This window comes from Mytilus edulis, chromosome 5, assembly GCF_963676685.1.
Source record: "Mytilus edulis chromosome 5, xbMytEdul2.2, whole genome shotgun sequence".
Lineage (NCBI taxonomy): Eukaryota > Metazoa > Mollusca > Bivalvia > Mytilida > Mytilidae > Mytilus > Mytilus edulis.
The window spans coordinates 16,520,350-16,541,541 of record NC_092348.1 but is presented as its reverse complement, the minus strand read 5'-3'; the positions used below and the strand labels follow the sequence as shown (position 1 = coordinate 16,541,541).

The window sequence follows — 21,192 nt, the reverse complement described above, 5'->3', positions numbered from 1 at the left end:
TAAAACTTACCATAGATTTGGGATGGTATGACGTCACATTTACGATAGATTAGGAATCTGCCATAGATCTGGAACCCACCATAGATTTGAGTCCTACATATATATCTGAACCAAAACTCAGCATCCATTAAAAGTTTTTATGAATTTTAGTGGTTTTTTTCCCCTAATACAGTTAACTCTCGTTGTCTCGAACTCGGTTGACTCGAAATTTCGGATGAGTCGAAATTTTCACGTGGTCCCGAACTTAGTTTCATATAAATGTATGTAATTCGACTCCTGATGAGTCGAAATTGGATGAGTCGAAATTTCGGTTGAGTCGAACTAAATTAACGATCCCAAGGTTAACAAAAGCATTCAAAATTCATTATTTATCTCGAACTAATACACGTATGTCAAAACATGACCTCCGGAATTTAAATGGATTGAAGAGTTAATCTGACAATACACGTGTAATTAAATTTACAGTCACTGACCACTGTATTGATTTATGACATGCTATTTCCATGAGTGTTTACCTGAGATTATCTTTTATAGATTTTTTATAAATAATTAGTAATACATTGTTAATGTTTAAAAAAGTATTTAAAATGTTTACAAAACAATTAATTGTGATTTAAACTAATGAGCTTGGTGTGTATAAAGTAAGGATTATGACTTCCGTTGATGATCACCTAAAAACTACTCAATCGGCGTCTTTAATCTTGTTCTGTTTTTGTTTGGAAAGAAAAAGTGAGATAAAATAAAAATGAAGAGAAATCTAAAAATATCTTGTATCCGAGAATAAAGCATTTTGTCAACTATAAACGACCTGAATAATAAAATTATCGATTGGAAATTACTCTCTCGGATAATAGCCAAAGGAACAAAATGTAACTGAAACAATTGATTAAGTAAAAATAAAGTTATTATAATAATGAAAAACCATGACATACAAATACATCGATCTGATACCAGCATATCGATCCCCTTCCCATATTCACCCGGATTTTTTTAAGCTTTACCAAGCTAAGCAAGAGTTGTGTCCCTTGTTCTGTCAAACTTCCGGTTTTCGTTTGAGTCGAACTATGTGTGTATCTCGAAATATTTTTCTGGTCCGGCTGACTTCGAGATAACGAGAGTCGACTGTAATTGATTTTGTTTTTACTGCAGATAGCATTTAGGTGCAATCTTTGATTATATTTTTTTAGACACCATTAACTTTGTCAAATATCCATAGAATTTTGTGAGACTGACATATGAATAAGATTTGATATGATTGCCAATGAGACTATTCTCTACCACATTGTTTTGTCACATTTTTTCTCGAACTTTCAGGGAATGTATGTCACTGATGAGTCTTTTGTAGACATAACACACGTCTGTCGTATATACAAAACTGGTATCTATGATGAGCTTATTTACACAAAAGCTTCATCATATTCAAAACAGAAAATCTCTGAAAAACAATTCTCTTAGCTGCCATATTTAACTGATAACTATACTAAATTTTTGTCATACAAAATTACACCTTAACACTTAACAGAAGCAATCGAATTCAGACAAGGCTATATGAAACACTTTAGAAATGTATGAAGCCAGAATCACTACTTAAAATTAATCATGCAAAAATATTTATGTTACTATGAAACAGATTATTCACAATCAAACATTGTTTAAGAGAAATGTTCACCCTGTCCTACAGTATAAACACAATACATAATAAATTAACTTTTTTTCAGAATTCAAGATGTCAGTTATAATTCGTCTCCAGAACTTGCCATGGTCAGCAAGTGCCATGGATATACGCCAGTTCTTCAAGGGACTCAACATACCCCCAGGAGGTGTTCACATCATAGGAGGAGAAAAGGGTGATGCTTTTATAGCTTTTGTAAGTGATGAGGATGCCAGAAAGGCAATGATGATGAATAATGGCTATGTTGATACAAATTCTGTGCAGCTGTTTCTTAGTAGTAAATCAGAAATGCAGAATGTTATTGGTGAGGCTAGGAATCAAAGTGCTCCAGCATCAATTGAGCAAACAACACCGCCACAAACACATCAAACACCACCTCAGCCGTATATGGCTTCAGAATATGGTAAGCCAGCAGATAAACAAGTTTATCCACCACAAGACAGACAAGCTCCAGAATTAGACAGAGGATATGATAGACCAAGCCAATCATACACACATAATGTTATGCCTGTAGGACCACAGTATGACAGACCAGATCAACATCAGGGGCATTATGATGATCAGTTAGGAAGATACCCAGACAGAACAGCAGCACCTCAAAATGTTCAGGAACAGCTTTCATACAATAGAGAAAGCCAACCAACTGAGAGGTATGGTCAGCCTCTAGAAAGAAGATATCCAGCTGGAGATACTCCAAAAGATTCATACTCTCAGCCAACACCCAATGGTGATCATGACCGTCACAGTTCCCATTCACAAGAATCAGTTGCAGACGTAGCCAGGTATGGACAACAGCCTGACAGATATGCAAAAGATAGATTTCCTGACCGATATCCACCACAGAGCAGAGATGGCTATCAAGAGAGATATCCTCCAGCATCTAGAGAGGGATTTCCTGATAGGTTTCAACCAAGATCAGATCGTGGTTCATCTGTTGAGAGTAGAACAAGCTATCCACCACCAATTGAATTGGATGAGAATAGTCGATCAAGTTCCAGAGGCCGAGATGTTATTTCCCCAAGAATGCAAGAAAGAAAAAGTGATACAGAAAAAGTTCCACTCTATCCTCCATATCCCCAACAGCAGGCATGGGAAACACTAAGACAGGACCCACAGTCAAAACCACCATTGGAACCAGGACCACCTGCACCTGGGAATCTTCAGAATGATCCTCGGAGACCATGGGATCCATTCCAGGTTCCGACTTCAAGACAAGAGAGTAGTTCAGATGTGTATCCTCCAGACCTAAATAGGTTCATACCGCCAAATGGACAAACTCAACTTCCAGTAAGTGGATTAGAAAGAGACAGAAGCTTTGACAGAAGACCTGGTTATGAGGATATAAGGGAAACGCTTCCATCACATGAGAGAAATCTACAGCTAAGTGAAAGAACTCCCCCTGGTTTTGACAGACATCATTTTAACCGTGACAATGATCCTCGTGATCAATTTGGGTACAGAGGAGATGGTTCTCAGAGAAGATATGGACTTGGACCTTCATCAGATTGGAATCAGGAAATAGATCATCGTTCTTCACCAGCTCAAAGACCACCATCTGGTTTATTAGAAACACCAGATCTGAATAAAAAAATACCTGAAATAAATCAGTATGAGGACAGTGATAGCAGAATGCATATGGGAAAAGTTGAAGACAAATTAGATGACAAAGGAAATGTTGATGAGAATGAGCCTCCACCTTTTTGGAATCCAGAGTTTGATAAAAAAATAAAACCAGACTTTAATCACCCTCCTCCAAATTTTAATATCCCTCCATCTATCAGAAATGAAAATAGAGGACCCCCATATGGTGCCCCAAGAGATGGTTTCAGACAACCAGACAAGGAAGTATATGGGTATCCACTCGGACCACCCCCAGCTGATACAAATGAAAGACCACCAGCTGCGGATGCATATGAAAGACCACCACCCAGAGATGCAAATGAAAGACTTCCACCTAGAGATGCTTATGAAAGACTTCCACCAAGAGATCCTTATGATGCACATGAAAGACCACCACCAAGAGATCTTCATGAAAGACCACCACCAAGGGATCCGTTTGAAAGGCCACCCCAAAGAGATCCACATGAAAGACCACCACCAAGGGATGCTTTTGAAAGGCCACCCCCAAGAGATCAATATGAAAGACCACCTCTCAGAGATCAATATGAAAGGCCACCCCCAAGAGATCAGTATGAAAGGCCACCTCCATCAGGAAAATTTGATAGACCAACTCCATCTGGAACATTTGATAGATCAGTTCCATCCACCCAATTTGACAGGCCACCACTTGGGTTTCCAGATAGACTTCCATATAGAGAAAGACCACCACCTTTGAGTGATGGACCGCCACATTACGACAATAAGCCTCCGCTAATTGAGAGACAATATGATCATCCAACTTATGGAGTTGATGGAAGACCTCCATCAGATGATCAATTTCTAAGAAAAGGACCATTTGGTTATAATGACAAAATTCAACCAGCATATGACCAGAAAACTGGCAGACCATCCGTGCAGTATGATGCAAAGCCTGCTGCTGATACAAGTGGTGGTTCTCCAATGGATATAGTGGATGATCAAGAAGAGAATAAAAGTGAGGATTACCCACAACCTAGAGGTTTCCAAAATCCACCATTAAGAGCTCCATTTTCCAACCTGCCAAGTTTCGACCCAAGATTTCCGAATAGACCTCCACCTGCCAGGCTACCAGATATCAGACACCCACCTCCAAGACTTGGAGTTCCAGGTTTTTCACAGCCACCATTTAACAGACCTTTAAGAGTAAATGAAAGCATTCCAGTAAGTGCAAATCAGCCAAGACCTAATACCCCATTTACATCTATAGGAACACCAGGTAATACTGTTCAGCCACTTATACCAGGACTCGTAGGTGTACCAGATCAACGTCAAAATCAACCTATACAAAGGCCACTAATTGATGATTCAAGAAACAAGTCTGATGATCTGATTGACAATAGAAATAGGAGACCTCAGGACACTGACAAAAGAGGAGAGGAGACTAAAATCCCATCAAGACTGAATGATAGGCCATCTGATGTAGATTCAAGAAATCCAAGAAGTACAGGAAGAGAGGTTAAACAAGATGTTGATACTAGACAACGCCGCGATGAAGATATGAAAAGAGATGATGAAAGAAGAGATAGAGATAGGGAAAGAGATCCTGATCGCAGGCGTGATATAGATCGTTATAGTAGAGATGATAGAAGCAGATCAGAAGTTGATAGAAGACGTTCTGATAATGATAGGAGAGATGATCGTGTCAGAGACCGAAGTAGAGACTATGACAGATCAAGAGATTATGATAGGTCTAGAGATTATAATAGATCTAGAACCGCAGACCGAGACAGGGATAGAGATAGTAGATATGATGGTAGATACAGGGATGATAGGGACAGTCGCAAATCTCCACGAGATAGTCGAGACAAAAAAGTAGACGAGTTTGGAAGAGAAAAGCGTTTTGACGATAGAGATGCAAAAAGAGAAAATGAATCAAGAACAACTCCAAGCAAAACAAGTCAGCCACCTAAATCAGATATAAACAATGCACCTAAACAAACGCCTGTTTCTCAAAGTAGTGTAAGTAAGTCTTTAATTCCACCAACAACTGTGTCTGTGCAATCTATTCCTGTACCATCAAAGCATCCAAACACACAAAATACTTCACCGAGTTTTAAATCATCATCATTTTCAAATCTACCTGTGTCTAAAGATGCTGTAATAGATAACAGATCTGTTCCAAATGCACCAGTTTCATTTAGTATTGCTAAAACTCCTGCATCAGCTGCAAGTAGTACAACATTACAAAACTTACCAAAAAATAGTGCCTCAACAGTGACTGCGCCTAAACCACTTCTGAATACATCTATACCAAGCCCACGATCTTTAATGAGTACAAACATAAACAGCGTGAGACAAAGTAGGTTTGACACTTCAACTCAACCAGGAATATTAGGAGCAGCTCCCCCAGGTGTAAGACCTGTAAGACCAACACAGAAGGCACCGATAGTGCCAAGAAAAGCTGCGAACGATTGGGAGCAACGACCAAAAGTACCTTTATTGCCTGATACGTCAAGACCTCAATCTACAGGTACACAAGCTATTTCTGACACACCGAAACCTTCATCGAAATTCACTGATTCATCAAGACCTCCCCTGTCAGTGCCTCCACTTAAAAGTTCTCCATCAGCCAAGATTGATGCAGCTGATCCAAAAGGATTAAAACGACAGTACAGACAAACCATGCCTTCTCTATCAATAGTAGTGAAGAATTTGCCTACTAATTCTGGGTATAGGGATGTAAGAAAATTCTTTCAGGGATGTGAAATTCCTTGGGATGGATTAAAGATGATAAATGATGAAGAAGGAAAGAGAATTGGTGTTGCTTACATTAACTTTTGCAGTTCACAGGCATATTTTGAAGCTATAGAGAAAAATAAAAAAAAATTAAATGACAATGTTATTGAAGTTAAATCTTGTCCTCAAGAAGAATATGATAAACAAGTAGATTCATTCATGCCCTCAAAGGATAATGAAGCAAAGAAACCGAAGATAGTCGAACCGTCTAAAACATCTCCTGCTAAAACAATTCCTAAAGAAAATATAGTTCAGGTAAAAGGCTGGGCAACTTCAGTGAATAAAGAAGAGCTTCAAAAATTCTTTAAGGATCTGAAAATTGCAGAAAATGGCAGTGCTATATATATTGAACATGATCAGCAAAGACGACCAACTGGTATGGCAATGGTGAAATTTGATAATGAATCTGACTTTAATAAAGCTTTATCATTAGACTTGAAACAGCTAGCAGGCAAGACTGTTCACATAAAATCAGTGTCCCAGAAGGACTTGGATAATTTAAAAGAGGAACTTAAAAAAACTAGTACTCCTTTGATTCCTTCCGCTACTCAATTGATCCCATCCGGTAATAAAGATGTAAAAGCTGCTGGAGATGCACCAAAATGTGACTATACATGTGTTCATTTAAAAGGACTACCGCCATATGTTGCATTGCCAGATTTGCAGTTCAGCTTCTTTTCTGGTCTAGAAGTTGGCAATCGAGGTATTCATCTAGTGCTAGATTCAAATGGAAAATCTTTAGGGGAGGCTTTTGCAGAATTTATCAATGAGTCAGTTTGTGCTAGGGCATTACTAAAAGATAATGAAGTTTTTATGAGAAAGCCAGTGACTGTGAAACCTATTCAAAAAAGTGAAATGATAGACATGTTAAGAATGATAAAGCAACCAGCAGGCCGTGCAAATACTGGTCCACAGTTTGGACGTAGAAGTACATACTATGTGAAAACCGAGAACTGGCCTTTTACCATTTCAATCCGAGAAGTGCTTAACTTTTTCCAAGGCTTTAACCCAATCCAGGAAACAGTTCGTGTACAAATTGGTAATGACATGCAAGGTTCAGCAGCAATGGTAGGGTTTAGGAGCCAAGAGGATGCTGAGAGGGCTGTCAACAGTTTAAACAAGCAGTACTACAGACAGAGACAAATCAGAATGGAGCCAGCACACATGTAATAAGGTTAGTATTGGAATGCCATGAAAATAGAGGATCCTGTTTGGTTCTTTTTTATGACAATTTTTTATTCGATATAATTGTGTTTCTACCTTCTTTTTTTTTAAATGATTAGAATATTTTTGTATGTCATTTTTCAAATTTCGATTCGCATATAAATGTAGTTGATTTAAAAAAAAAGCTGACTACCTGAAAATATCTTAAACATAGTTATATAGACAGGATCCTGTACTGATGGTCTTTCCAATATTTCAAAGGTACTATGAATTTAAACTTCAAACAAATCAGCAATAACGTAGGCTACTTTGAAAGCAATCTGTTAAATATTTTGTATTTGGAAAGAAAACCTTTATATAATCAATTTTTTAAGTAGAGGAGAAATGATGTTTTGCATCTTATGTTTAAAACTCAACTGATTAATTTTATTTAATGAATAAATATTTTAAGTTTTTGGTTAAAACATGTGTATTTTAAGTGAAAATAATTGTTCTCTAATTTAAACTTGTATACGGATGCTACATCACCAGAGTTACAGCAATACAACAGAAAATAAGGTCGAACTATGGATAATTTTAAACGAAACTTCTTATCATGAAGTGATAAAAATGTTTTGTAATTTTTACATGAACTATTGATCAAAATAGTCTAAAATATTAGGACAACCTAATTTTTTATCAAGCAGAGAGATCCCATTTCAAATTCGAAAAATGTTTTGATTATGTTAATGCATGAGAGAGAGACAACTTCATCAGTAATGCTTGTAAAGGCATTTATATAAAAAAAAAAAAAAGAAGAACGGTTTCAACAGTGTACCGAATGCATTTTTATTATAATTTTAAAATGAATAAGTTACAACTTGAAATATCTGGATTTGCAATATAATAAACAGGGTACAATAATAAGTAACATTCAAGTGCAAAATCTAACCATCTAGGCTCCAGCAAACAGAAAGGTTTAAATAATACTCTAATATACAAATGAAAATTGACAGACATTTTGCACAGATTTTTAAGTCGATAGAACAAACAAACAAGCACCATAGCCATTGCAGTGTGATGAGTTGATATTAAACCGGTTATAATCGAGATATACAGACATATTTCATTTTATAATATATATATAAGAATATATCTATAATACTAAAATTACGAGGTCCAATTTGTTAGCCGTCATCACGTAAAAACGACGAATCAAAGAATTCAACTTTATGTATAACTAATATAGTACAAAGGTGTAGATTAAAAATTACACCACTCCAGGCCCTTTTGTTTTCCACGTAATTAATATTGCCAATAATTAAGAAGTTCCGGGTCGAAGCCGATACCGATACCAATAGTATATTCACCTGTTACCTACTACCTTATCTGTACGTTCCGCATCTGACAGGCGCACCAACAAACGGTGTATTCAGGATTAATATGCTATATACACGGGTCATAATCACAGAGTTGACCGTTGACTACTAAATTGTCAAATTGTTACCTATTGTAGTATTTTAATCAGTAAGACTTTCTAAGATAACAATACGAATACTAAAAATCTGGACTAAAAATAAGGCGTATAGGTACAGTTTTCAATTTGTTAGCGGGCATGACGTAAAACAGCGAATCAAAGAATTCAACTTTATTTATAACTAATATAGGACAATGCTGTTGATTGAAAAATACTCCATTCCAGGACCTTTTGTTTTCCAAATATTGATAAGTTCCAGTTCGACGGGTTCAAACAGAAAGATTTGAAAGCAGAGAAAAACTGTGTATCTTATAATCGGCATGACTTTCTCAGATGACAATACTAATACTAAAATAAGGCTTGCGCATAGTTATATACTTTAATTCAGTCACGGACCCGCGATATCACGGGTGTGTTCTAGTACAATATAATAAAGAGAACATTCTAACTTTAAAATGACTTTTTGAAATAATGGCATTAACGATAATCCTTGTCAACAGACAGACGACTGATTTGTGTACACATGACTTGCTTTAATATTAACATGGGTTTTTTTTCTTTTTCTAAGATATTTAATTTAGCATTTAATTGCTGTTTATACTTTGCTTAAATGCAATCTGAATAAAATACATTTCCTGTGTCCATGCTTTATACAGTGCAATTATCTGACAACGCTCAGACTCTATTTGCCTTTTTTCTAATAATTATTGCATCTCCCCATTTTTCTACTCAGAGATTTTTGAAGGTATGTTTCATTACGACAAAACTCATGGATCCCAAAAGGTCTTCAAGCAGAATGGTTATCATGAATAGTCCGATCCATGTAATTAAGTTAAAGGATATAATGTATTTTTTAATCAGATTGGCTCACAAGTCTCCTTAATAAAAGGGGATAGTAAAGGGTCATTTTTGTCGAGCCTTCGACTTTAGTCGAAAAAGCGAGACTAAGCGATCCTACATTCCGTCGTCGTCGGTGTGGTCGTCGTCGGCGGCGTCCACAAATATTCACTCTGTGGTTAAAGTTTTTTGAAATTTGAATAACTGTCTCAAACGATCCTGGATTTCTACAAAACTTGGACAGAAGCTTGTTTATGATCAAAAGATAGTATCCAGAAGTAAATTTTGTAAAAAATAAAATTCCATTTTTTCCGTATTTTACTTATAAATGGGCTTGGTTTTTCTGCCAGGAAATATTACATTCACTCTGTGGTTAAAGTTTTTAAAATTTAATAACTTTCTTAAACTATCCTGGGTTGGTACCAAACTTGGACAGAAGATTGTTTATGATCATAAAATTAAGATAGTATCCAGAAGTAAATTTTGTAAAAAAAAATCCATTTTTCTGTATTTTACTTTTAAATGGACTTAGATTTTCTGCCAGGAAACAATACATTCACTCTGTGGTTAAACTTTTTAAATTTTAATAACTTTCTTATACTATTTTGGATTTGTACCAAACCTGGACAGAAGCTTGTTTATGATCAAAAGCTAGTATCTAGATGGAAATTTTGTAAAAAAATAAATCTATTTTTTTGTATTTTACTTTTAAAGTGACTTAGATTTGCTGCGAAACAACACATTCACTAGCTAGTATCTAGAAGGAAATTTTGTTTTCTTCTAGTTAACATTACATTCAGTGTGCAGTTAAATTTTTAAACATTTATTACATGAACTATCCTGGATTTTTACCAAACTTGGACAGAGGCTTCTTACCATCAAAAGATAGTATCAACAGGAATATTTTATTGATTTGTTTCCTCATTTTTGTTGAGCTTGCGATAAACAGAAAGAGTAGGCGAGACACTTACAAATTTCTATTATATATTTTTGTGCTGAAAGCATAACCACCATGTTTGATAGTTAAAATTGTTTTACTCGAAAAATATTTAATGTAAAATTCTTCGTATTGTAAATGGTTTTACCTCTCAAATAACAACAAGGAAATCATATAAAACCATGAGAATTGCTATGATATTTTGTCATTAAACAACAAAATTTAGAAAATTAATGACATGTTTAGGATTGTTAAAAATCATATTAGCACACACAAGAGAATAAAGTTCAAGAATGTTACACATCCTATGTATCAACAGTGATAGGTTTTCGCAGAAACTTGAAAATTTATAACTATTATAATGGTAAGTGTGTACATTTTAGCAGTGATTTGAAGGAAGTACTACCGAAAAATTATTCAAGCATAATTTGTATAATAAGTCTTCGAATTAACGCAATATTATACTGCAATCAACATGTACTACCTGTTTTCTAACGAATAGTTGTACTTATATCTGTGATTGACAGGATGTAAAAAATGTTCACAATTACTTTTGTCTAAATCGCCCCTAACAGTAAAGAGTAACTTTTTGCTTTTTATTTGAAAAAGGTGTACCACTTCTTAAATATTGTGACTGATCAACACAAAGTTAAATTGTTCCATTAATTTATTTGATATAACACATTTTTATCCACACACAAGATAAATTAATAGAAGTAAATACTAGGTAAAAGTCATGCAGCGTCTAATGTGACGATAATATGTTGTACCGAGTGTAAAATTGACACATATTTACTTGAAATCAGAATGAAAATGTAGGAGAAGAACAGAATTACCAACATTTATCACATTCTAATCCTAAACTATATCAATGTCTAGTTTGACGAAAGTAATTGATACACACTATAAATATCATGTATATATAGGGACCAAAACATTATTTTTTTGAATGAATAACCGACAATAGCGACATATTTAAACAATGTTGGACAACAACGGACAATCTGGGAGCAAGCAGTCGCCTAAATTACAAAAAAAGAAAGATTCGATTTGTATGTCAACTATACACAAATGAAATAAAAATGAACTATATTTAAATATTGTTGAGTGATACTATATATAGTACATTCATTTTGGAAATTCGAACCTTTGTTTAAGATTTACCAATTTCATCAATTACCATTCAAAAAGGAGATGTGAAACAAACTAGTTTTATGCATGATTATGGCGGGCTTTATTGGGAAATTATCATTTCAACGATAACTTCTCTAGCAAAACATCTTTTTTTCTATTTGTATACCTCTACTTGAAAAACATAATAGCACTTCTATATGTACTCCGCCACATCATTGCAATATTTAAGTGTATACGAACAGTGAATAATCGGGGAAAAAACAGCTGATCCTACCGTTGAATCTATTAATCCAGAAAACAATGCAAAATTAAACTTGTTCAACTGTTAATCGACAAATAACCTTTTGGATGCTGACCTGTTGTACATGTTTGATTAACCTGAAATCAACTATAAAAAGTCTGATCACCCCGGATTTTGAGATTGTACATAATTCTAAGTTGAAGACATGTCATGAAACTAAATTTGTGTCTGGATGACTTTTAGAAATTTCATACATCATTTTAATCACCAACTACCAACTTTTGTCTTGTTATTTACTCTTAAATTAGCAAAATATTGGTCGAACAGCTACTTTATTTTAGGTATACACTTGCATGTAGTTCCTTTGTAACTCAAAGTTTAAAATAGTTTACTATTAAATAATAAATGTAAAAAAGTTATACACATCAATTTAATCAGTTGATAATAATAAAGTTTTTTATTAGTATAATATGCTTTTGAAAAAAATAGGTCAATATGTGTATTGATATATCTAAGTTGATTCCCAAGCTTTTTAAAATGCTTTTCATGATTTTCAAACAATTTTACTCAAAGTTGTAAAGTATTTATTGGAATTAACTTCATTATTTATTAACCACAGTAATATTCCATCCCCTGTTACATAATTTAAACAATAGACAATGTTTTAACACACTTAAGTGAATGCACACATTCTAGATCTTGACCCTAGTAACATTACAAATGTCTCATTGGTCTTGATCTACATTAGACATTGATTTATTCTTTTAATTTTGCGTGGAAGCTCTATGATGAATCATATACTTTGTTTTCAAAGAAAAGAAAAAATGAGAAAATACGTATAAAAAATGCAAGCAGATTTTATTTTACTCGTGAAATTAGTGTTATTATCATCTGACAGAGCATGAATTATTAAAAATACTAAGATTTTTTTTTATCTCAGACATAGATAACCTTAGCCGTATTTGGCACAACTTTTTGGAATTTGGTTCATCAGCGCTCTTCAACTTTGAACTTGTTTGGCTTTCTAACTATTTCGATTTAAGCGTTACTGTTGAGTTTAATGTAGACGAAACTGGCGTCTGGCGTATTAAATTATAAGCCTGGTACCTTTGATAAATATAGATAGAGTTAAGTTACCATTATCAATAATTTGGTTGAAACAATAAACTCTTATCTGAGCATTTTCTGGAAAAAATCTATTTAGTTATCTACTTATATCCAATTATATTGCTGTCATTGCTATGTTCAGTTTTATAAATTTGAAATATTTTGGCATACGGTATTTGTACTTTTATATTTAAAAAATTTTCTCGATTAAGATTGATAAACACCAATTTGGATGAAAATTATTTTTATTTTTTTTAATAGTTGTTATTGTTGAGAAAGTGCATTTCCATTGTATCTATCTGGAATAAAGTCAGTTATAATGAATGACATTTAAAAATATGCTACTTTTTTGACAATTTCCGTTTCCATTTTTTGTAAAAATTCAATAAATTGCAAATATTTCTGGGAAAAAAGATAGCCATCATTTATTGCTTATGTCATATGCTCTAGAAAAATCAGTGTGTACCTAAAAGAGAAACCTTGTATAATATATCGGTAAGCTTCATTCTTTTCTTTACTTGTCTCTTTACATATTCTGAAAAAAACCTCTTTAAATTCTAATTTGTTAACTCAAACGAACATAAAATATTTATCAAATAACCACATACTCATACATGGGAGACGCCACTTGCAGAGACAAGCGCACATTTTTATTATAAATGCGAGTATAATATTGTTGAAAGTTCATATATAAGTACACATGTATTAAGCAGCTTGTACTGGTTTCCCCATACTTGTGGTCTACAAATCTGAAAGTAAATAATATAATTAATATTATTTATTTGGCAAAATGCTATTGTACACTTTGACTGCAATGGCTCGAATGACTTTAAATCACCTGAGTTCACTCGTGCATGAACTCAATATCCCAATCGAACCGACCTTACTATAATTAACCAACTTGTAAAGTATTATCAAACAACATTTTACTTGTTCGATTTTGTACAACTTTGATAAATACATTTAGTCTGCAGGATACAGGGGAATGATATAACTAGTGAAAGTGATAGTAACCGAGCTAGAAGTATGGAATTGTATGGGTATATGAACTTGCATGTTTCCTGTAGGCAGTCAGTTCTCTGTAAATGAAAATCATCATTCTAATTTCTATTCCTTCACTCCGGATTTTTTTAACTTCGATCTTCATTCATACTTGAAGTATACCTCTTTTCAAACAACAGGGGCGGGTCCAGCCATTTTAAAAAGGGGGTTCCCAACCCAGGATAAAAAGGGGGGGGTTCAACTATATGTCCCCATTCAAATGCATTGATCGGCCAAACAAAAAAGGGGGGGTTCCAACCCCCGGAACCCCCCCCCCCCCCTTCTGGATCCGCCACTGAACAATGATCAACGATCTTGTTCGAGCGCCATTTTAAACGGTATCCATAGAAGGATTGGCAAGCTAACTGTATTTCGCTGTATTTTAATTATAACTAGTTAAGGACGAGTGTTAGAATGACCATTCAAAAGTTCACGTGCGTGTCGGCAGATTTGCATGCAAAATTAAAAAAGGTGGCTTTAGGTATTAGTTGTTTTGGTTTTATCTCTCAATTATTTGAAAATATATATACGAAAACTACTTGTAATGCTCATAAATATTTACTTCAAAACTAAATTTACATAACATATTGACCACAGGTTGTTATGCAAAACCAATTGATTTTCAATGTTTAATATGTCGACTTCATCTAATTTGTTATGGTGTGAGCTTGATGCTGATCTAGGAGTAAAGATGAGTTAATTCGAGTTGAGTATGTAATGTTACAATCAAACTAATTGTCTTCAATAAGACAATTCATAAACTTTATTAACCACACTATGTAAATGGATAACACGCATTCCGTAATTTCATATTCACAAAAGGATTGCTGCACATTTGTTCAACGTGATACAGATGTTTAACACCGTGTGCTGCATGGTGGAAAGAATCTTTTACTATACAGTTGAGACAGTTTGTAAAATGTACAATAAGAGATTGTTTTGGCATACATGAAGCAGATTGTTACACAGTGGTGATGGACCGGGCAAAACTACACTGACTCTAAAGAAGGAAATCCTTGTACGTTTTATAAGCCGATTCATGAAACTTATAAACACATTTTCATGCAGCAGGTTTTTTCACGAGTAATGTGCAGTGTACCGCACAAAAAAACGATTATTGGTGACTTTCGTGTTCTGAGCCCGGTAGTCATGTTGGCAAAATCATCATTCTAAACTTTGTTTGAGTCCTCCACACGAGGCATATATATTGAGTGTGCCAGATTTGTCGTTACTCGTTGTGTCTTTTATTTTCATTATTAATCTGCCCACATATGTGTAGATACTAGTAACTTCATTTATCTATGATCTTCCTAACACTATATTTGAATGGAGCATCATTGATGACAGTGGCGGCTCCAGCAATTTTCATAAGGAGGGGTCCACTGACTGTATAAGCGGGGCCCGCTCCAGTCTTGCTTCGGTGATTCCCTATAAAATCAACAATTTTTTTACCACAAAAGGGGGGACTGGGCTCTCTGAAAAACCCTCTCAATCCGCCTCTGGATGAGTCATCACGTGTGAGTCATATTAAAGACGAAATGATTTTTGCGAACTATGTTGTAAGCCTGGTATCTTTGAATTGATGTTTAAGCCATCATTTAGAGTTTATCGACCAAAATAGTAAGCCAAGGGACTGGTCAGCCATAGTTAACCTTGGAGTTATCATTCTAAGTGATTATAGACGCTGGACTAGGAATTCAACTTCTGTACTCATGGCCTCTCTACTTGGTAGGGGCTTTCGTATCTGAATACATAAATGATCATCTCAAAAAGTCGTTTAGGGTTCCGCCGTACCCTGTGTTTCGGTTGTTACAGACCTAGTTTATAAACCATGGCCTTGTCAGTTTATTTTCGATTTTGAGTTTGACTGTCCCTCTGGTATCTTTTGTGCCTCTTTTATAACAAATCAATTAACGTAAAACAAATATACAAGAAATAACCGACGTCAGCTGTATTACCGGATGTTGACTTCGAGCAGAACCTGCGATAGTCGTGAAGCAGCACATCATAAGAAAACAATCAGTAGTAAATAGCTTAACTCAATAGACCAGTACGAACACAAAAACTGTGTTCCAACTTCACCGATATAAGAGTACTATGAAGGCGATCTTTTTTGTGCCCCACCTAAGGGCATTATGTTCGTCTCTCGCTTCAGGTTCAAGTTTTTGATTAATTTTGTTTTAATGAAGTTGAACTTGAAACTTGGTGCACATGTTCCTTTTGATGAGATCTGTATAAGTGCGAAACAGAACAAATATACAGGTAAATTTTGTATCTCGGTTACTTTTTCCATGCCGTAGGTAATTAATTTCTTGCCACCACTAGTCCTGTTTCCTTAATGAAAAAGTTCAACCAGATGCAGATATTAACATTTTTATGCCCAGCCTACGATAGTAGAGGGGCATTATGTTTTCTGGTCTGTGCGTCCGTTCGTCCCGCTTCAGGTTAAAGTTTTTGGTCAAGGTAGATTTTGATGAAGTTGAAGTCCAATCAACTTGAAACTCAGTACACTTGTGCCCAATAATATGATCTTTCTAATTTTAATGCCAAATTATTGTTTTGACCCCAATTTTACGGTTCACTCAACATATAAAATGATAGTGCAAATTTCAGGTTAAAGTTTTTGGTCAAGGTAGATTTTGATGAAGTTGGAAGTCCAATCAACTTGAAACTTAGTATACATGTTCCCTGTGATATGATCTTTATAATTTTAATGTCAAATTTGAGTTTTTACCCCAATTTCACGGTCAACTGGATTTAACCTTATTTTGGATACACAACTAAACAATTACAGAATAATCTACACAGAACATGGAAAAAGTAACCTGGTGCAGTAATATCTGTGGAGATTCTTCGCTAGTGTTACTTGTCCTCTGGAAAAAAAACACGTGGAGGAAAACGTTACTGAAAGCTTGTTCAAAGCCAACAAAACTAGGAAATAGATTAATGTTCTCCAAGACTAAAGAATGTTGACCACAAACTGAAACTAAATGCTTCCGTGGCAAACACTTTGTTGACAATTGTTTTAGAAGTTTCGCATAATAGGGAAGAAGAACGAAATCTTTACACCAAAATTATTTGAAGGAATATTTTAAAAAAATAATTGAATACTGCATGACATTTGATAAATTAAAATCATGTTAACATCTGAAGAATGGAAAAGGGATATAAGATTTATATAATAAAGGAGGAGAAAGCCAAAGTGTAGGTATGTTTTTTAAAGAATTTTGCTAATTAGAATCGAATGTCAGAAGTCGCAGATTTTTATTATTTTTTAAACAAATGATTTAGGTAAAGGTTGTTTTCACGGATCCAAATACCCTTATGTGACTGGCTTGGTATCTGTTTCATAAATGATTTATCACTTCCCTTGAACAGTACCGTAGGATGAACTTTCTTTAGATTTAATACTGGCATTTTCATGTCGTTTGTTAATGGTATGTTATACCCCAATATTAAAGTTTGCGAAATTTGTATTTCAATAACCATTCAGGTAATGAAAACTGACTGCTTAATTGAAAATTACATTGTGTGCATGGTGTAGATTTCTTGTAAAATAGGTGTACAGATATGATCAAAAGAAAACTCGTTTAGAATATATGAACATTGCAAAATGAATGCACTCTACCTTTCATTGTTCACAAGCACTTTGAAATTTCCGCCGTAAATGCAGCTGCCTTATTTCTCAAACTTGGAATGTCTTTAAAACTATTCGGGATCTATTCGTCATTAGTAATATACAACCACAAATACTGAACTGCTCGAACAAATCATATTCACAGTTTTGACATGGATAGTCAGAAAAATGCAAGTTCAAACAAAAGTATAAGCTAGGCAAATTAAAATGCTATCCAGTAGTCCAGTCATCTTGCCGAGTTCTCTCTAAGAATTGTTCGTTTGTGGAAATTGTCAATAAAACAACCAAGGAATGTTTGTTCCTTAAAAAAATGGCTGGCAGCGAATTTAAGATCAGAAAACTTTATTATATCTACGATGATAGTCGAATATGAATACCGAAACAGTTGCTCTTACGTAGAAATTGACCCAATGTGTGCTCTACAATGTAAAGTAGTGTAATGTTACACTGTACTTTGTTGTGAAATCCCTTCTCCTTTAAGTTTTAAAAAACAAACATTTCTCCAATGGATTACGAATCGTATGGTACACATTGTCGTGATAATACTCATCATCTGAATACCGGCATTTCGATATATCCAGAAGAGTACGGAAGACTTTATAGTGGATGGGTTGATTAGGACTGTCGTTCATACAATAAAATTATGTAAATAAACTCGTTTTCACGAATCTACAAGATATTGTCAATCTTGAGACTCCGTTCTGCTGTCACTACGCTGGACGTACCAGACGTTAGACAAAGATTTATCTATCAATATCAAATTGTTTGACATCTTTAAAAGCACATAATTTCTATATTCGGTGTTTGCTGGATCTATGTTATCACTCCAGATTATGAGATGGTGCAGAATTCAAAGTTGAAGACATATCATGGAACAAATTATGTGTTTTGTGTATTGCAGAAACTTCATACACCATTGTAATCATCTAATTCTAACTTCGAACTTACTTGCCCTTAAATTAAGAAACGATTGGTCAAACAACTAGTTTTATTTTATATAAACACTCTCGTGTAGTTCCTTGGTAAATAAAAAAAAAATTGTTGATAGATCCATAACTATTGATGAATAAATATGAAAAAGTAACTTTAAGCAGTAAGCATGGTAAGCGATAAGATTAACAAACGTAGTGTATTAGTATCGTATTCTTGTGTAAGTAATATATATGTATTTGTTACAAGATGTTTGTTGATATCAGCGTTGTTTTTCATACTTTTTTAAACGGTTCAATCTACTTTCGAGTTCGTTGCAAATCCGTCAAAAACTTTGGTTTTAGTGAACATCATTCGTGCGTTTAGGAGCGTCGTCATTTCCGTACTGTGTTAAGCGATTAGTGGGAATAATGGTATTGCTTTATTGCACGAATTATTCGGCAAATTAAATACCTAAAATTTATCGTCAGCACTGCTATCATAAGGGAATTGTGATCAGGTACCTAGCTACCGAACAAATATTTATTATAGTTTATAAAAGAGGGACGAAAGATACCATCCTGCACAATGGCGATCACTAAGACGCTTGATGAATGGTTAATAATGCAGGGATACAGGCGATCCCTTTTATCTTGTAAATGACGTCATAAAGGCGCGCATAATTGACGAGTTTTTTTCCCCGTGACGGACAAACTAGAAAGTGGTCTAATCCAATTTTATCATAGTCCGGTATGAGTTCGATACAAAAAAAAATCAGTGCCATCTAAAAATTAAAATATAATGTATCAATATTGAGAAAGTCTCCATCTATGACATTTGAATACAATAGATTATTGAAATGAAATAAAATAAAATAAAACCAATTATCTTCATTGTCGTGTATATTTTTTCAAAAATCAATAAATGGTCTTTGAGAACAGGAGAAAGGACAGTTGTATGTTTAAAAAAAAAAGAGATACTCATAAAAGAAACCTTTTATAAGTACATTTTTAACCGTCTGAATTTAATTGTTTTTTTTATTCACCACAATACCTGAGATTATGATTTAAATTCATGCACACAACTCTTCCCGCTTATCCATCAGTAATTTCCCTCACTTTGATTGTCAGAAGTACCTTAGAAGAAGTATATACTGTTTCCTAAGAATTTCATGAGCTTAAAGGGTTGAATTAAAAAAGATATACACGGGTACTTTTTTACTTAAATAACATCTAGAATTGTGACGTTCTGTATATCAGTGCTAATGTTGTTTTTTTGGTTGTTTTTGTTTGTTTTTTCTTTTTTATATATATGATACTAAATTGTCCATTGATTTCTTAATTGTCTGTCTAAACATAAACAAAACTTAAAATTGTAGCCACAATTGCTAATCCTGAGTTGTGATGGTTGCAGAAGCTGGTGTCATTTTAACAGCAAAATCACAAAAATACGGAACTCCGAGGAAAATCTAAACGGAAACCTAATCAAATGGCAAAATCAAAAGCCCAAACATATCATTCGAATAGATAACAACTGTCATATTCCTGACTTGGAACAGGAATTTTCTAATTTAAAAAATGGTGGATTGGACTAGATTTTTAGCTACTTAAACCTCTCACTTGTATGCAAGTCGCATTGACAACGATGCGTGAAAAAAAACCACAGACAAAATAGGTAAAAATTTGAAAAATAGGGGTACAACAGTCAGCATTGTGTTATAATCTTTAACAAGCAATTATGAAAAAGGCATATAAAATATATAAAATTTAACAACCTTAAAGTATTAGAAATGAGATCAGAAAAAAATGTCTGATATACACTATAGCTTATTAAAAATGACCGGATCACAGCACCGACGATGCTTTGATTCTTCATAATGTACGCTCAAAACTTTTCAAACATTAAAGTGATCTTTATTGAAATGTTCGTTCCCCTTGATGTAGTTTAGACCTTTTGGACTTTTGGGGGAATTAAAAGAATACACAAACTTTAAAAAGGCATAGCTGTCAAATTATTGTTCGTCGATTTGACTTTTATTCTATTCTCATATTTGATTTATATAAGGGAACAACTATTTAACTTCAAAAGGGGGGTTATGTTTTTTTTTTAAATATAATCTGCCCAAACAGATGACCAAATAAATATTCTGAATCCAGATATCCCCCATACCTTATAGTGTTAAATATTGGAAAATATAATTTGATTGATGGCATTGAAAAACTAAAAAAAAATAATTTCACGCCTTGATGTTAAATGGTTGCTCCCTGAGCATGCTGAAACGTATATTCAAATTTCAAAAAGTATAAGAGAAACAATCTTTTATGAATGGACTCGATAATATGCATTAAAATGTCGTGTGTATTTTTAGCAAGAAGCCAACTAATTAACCATCGAGATGACCTCCGAAGACTGCCGACGGTCATATAACCCTAAATCATATCAATATAATATAATAAGATAGCGACTATTTTTCTTAGGCTGTTTGGTGTCATACTGTTGTAGGTTAAAAATGGTTATCATCGTTTTAACTTATATGAGAATATTTTTTCTGTGGATCGAATCGGTCAACCAAATGGTAAATTCTTGTTTCACTTTCAATGTTGACATTCTTTTCCTTGTAATAGCTAAACACATAATAACCAATCTCAAGCTAAGGGGTTTGAATGAGATCAAATTAGTAACT

At 34.2% G+C, this 21,192-nt stretch overlaps 1 protein-coding gene across 2 annotated transcripts in view; it reads left to right on the top strand.

Annotated features, from left to right (window-relative positions):
* LOC139523107 (uncharacterized) overlaps positions 1–21,192 on the top strand; it is a 57,478-nt gene that overhangs the window by 21,791 nt on the left and 14,495 nt on the right. For both annotated transcript variants that reach the window (XM_071316886.1, XM_071316885.1), the window contains one exon: positions 1,719–7,220. In XM_071316886.1, coding sequence (XP_071172987.1) covers positions 1,727–7,216 — 5,490 coding nt within the window. In that variant the 5' untranslated portion in view covers positions 1,719–1,726 and the 3' untranslated portion in view covers positions 7,217–7,220. The remainder of the gene's footprint in view (positions 1–1,718; positions 7,221–21,192) is intronic.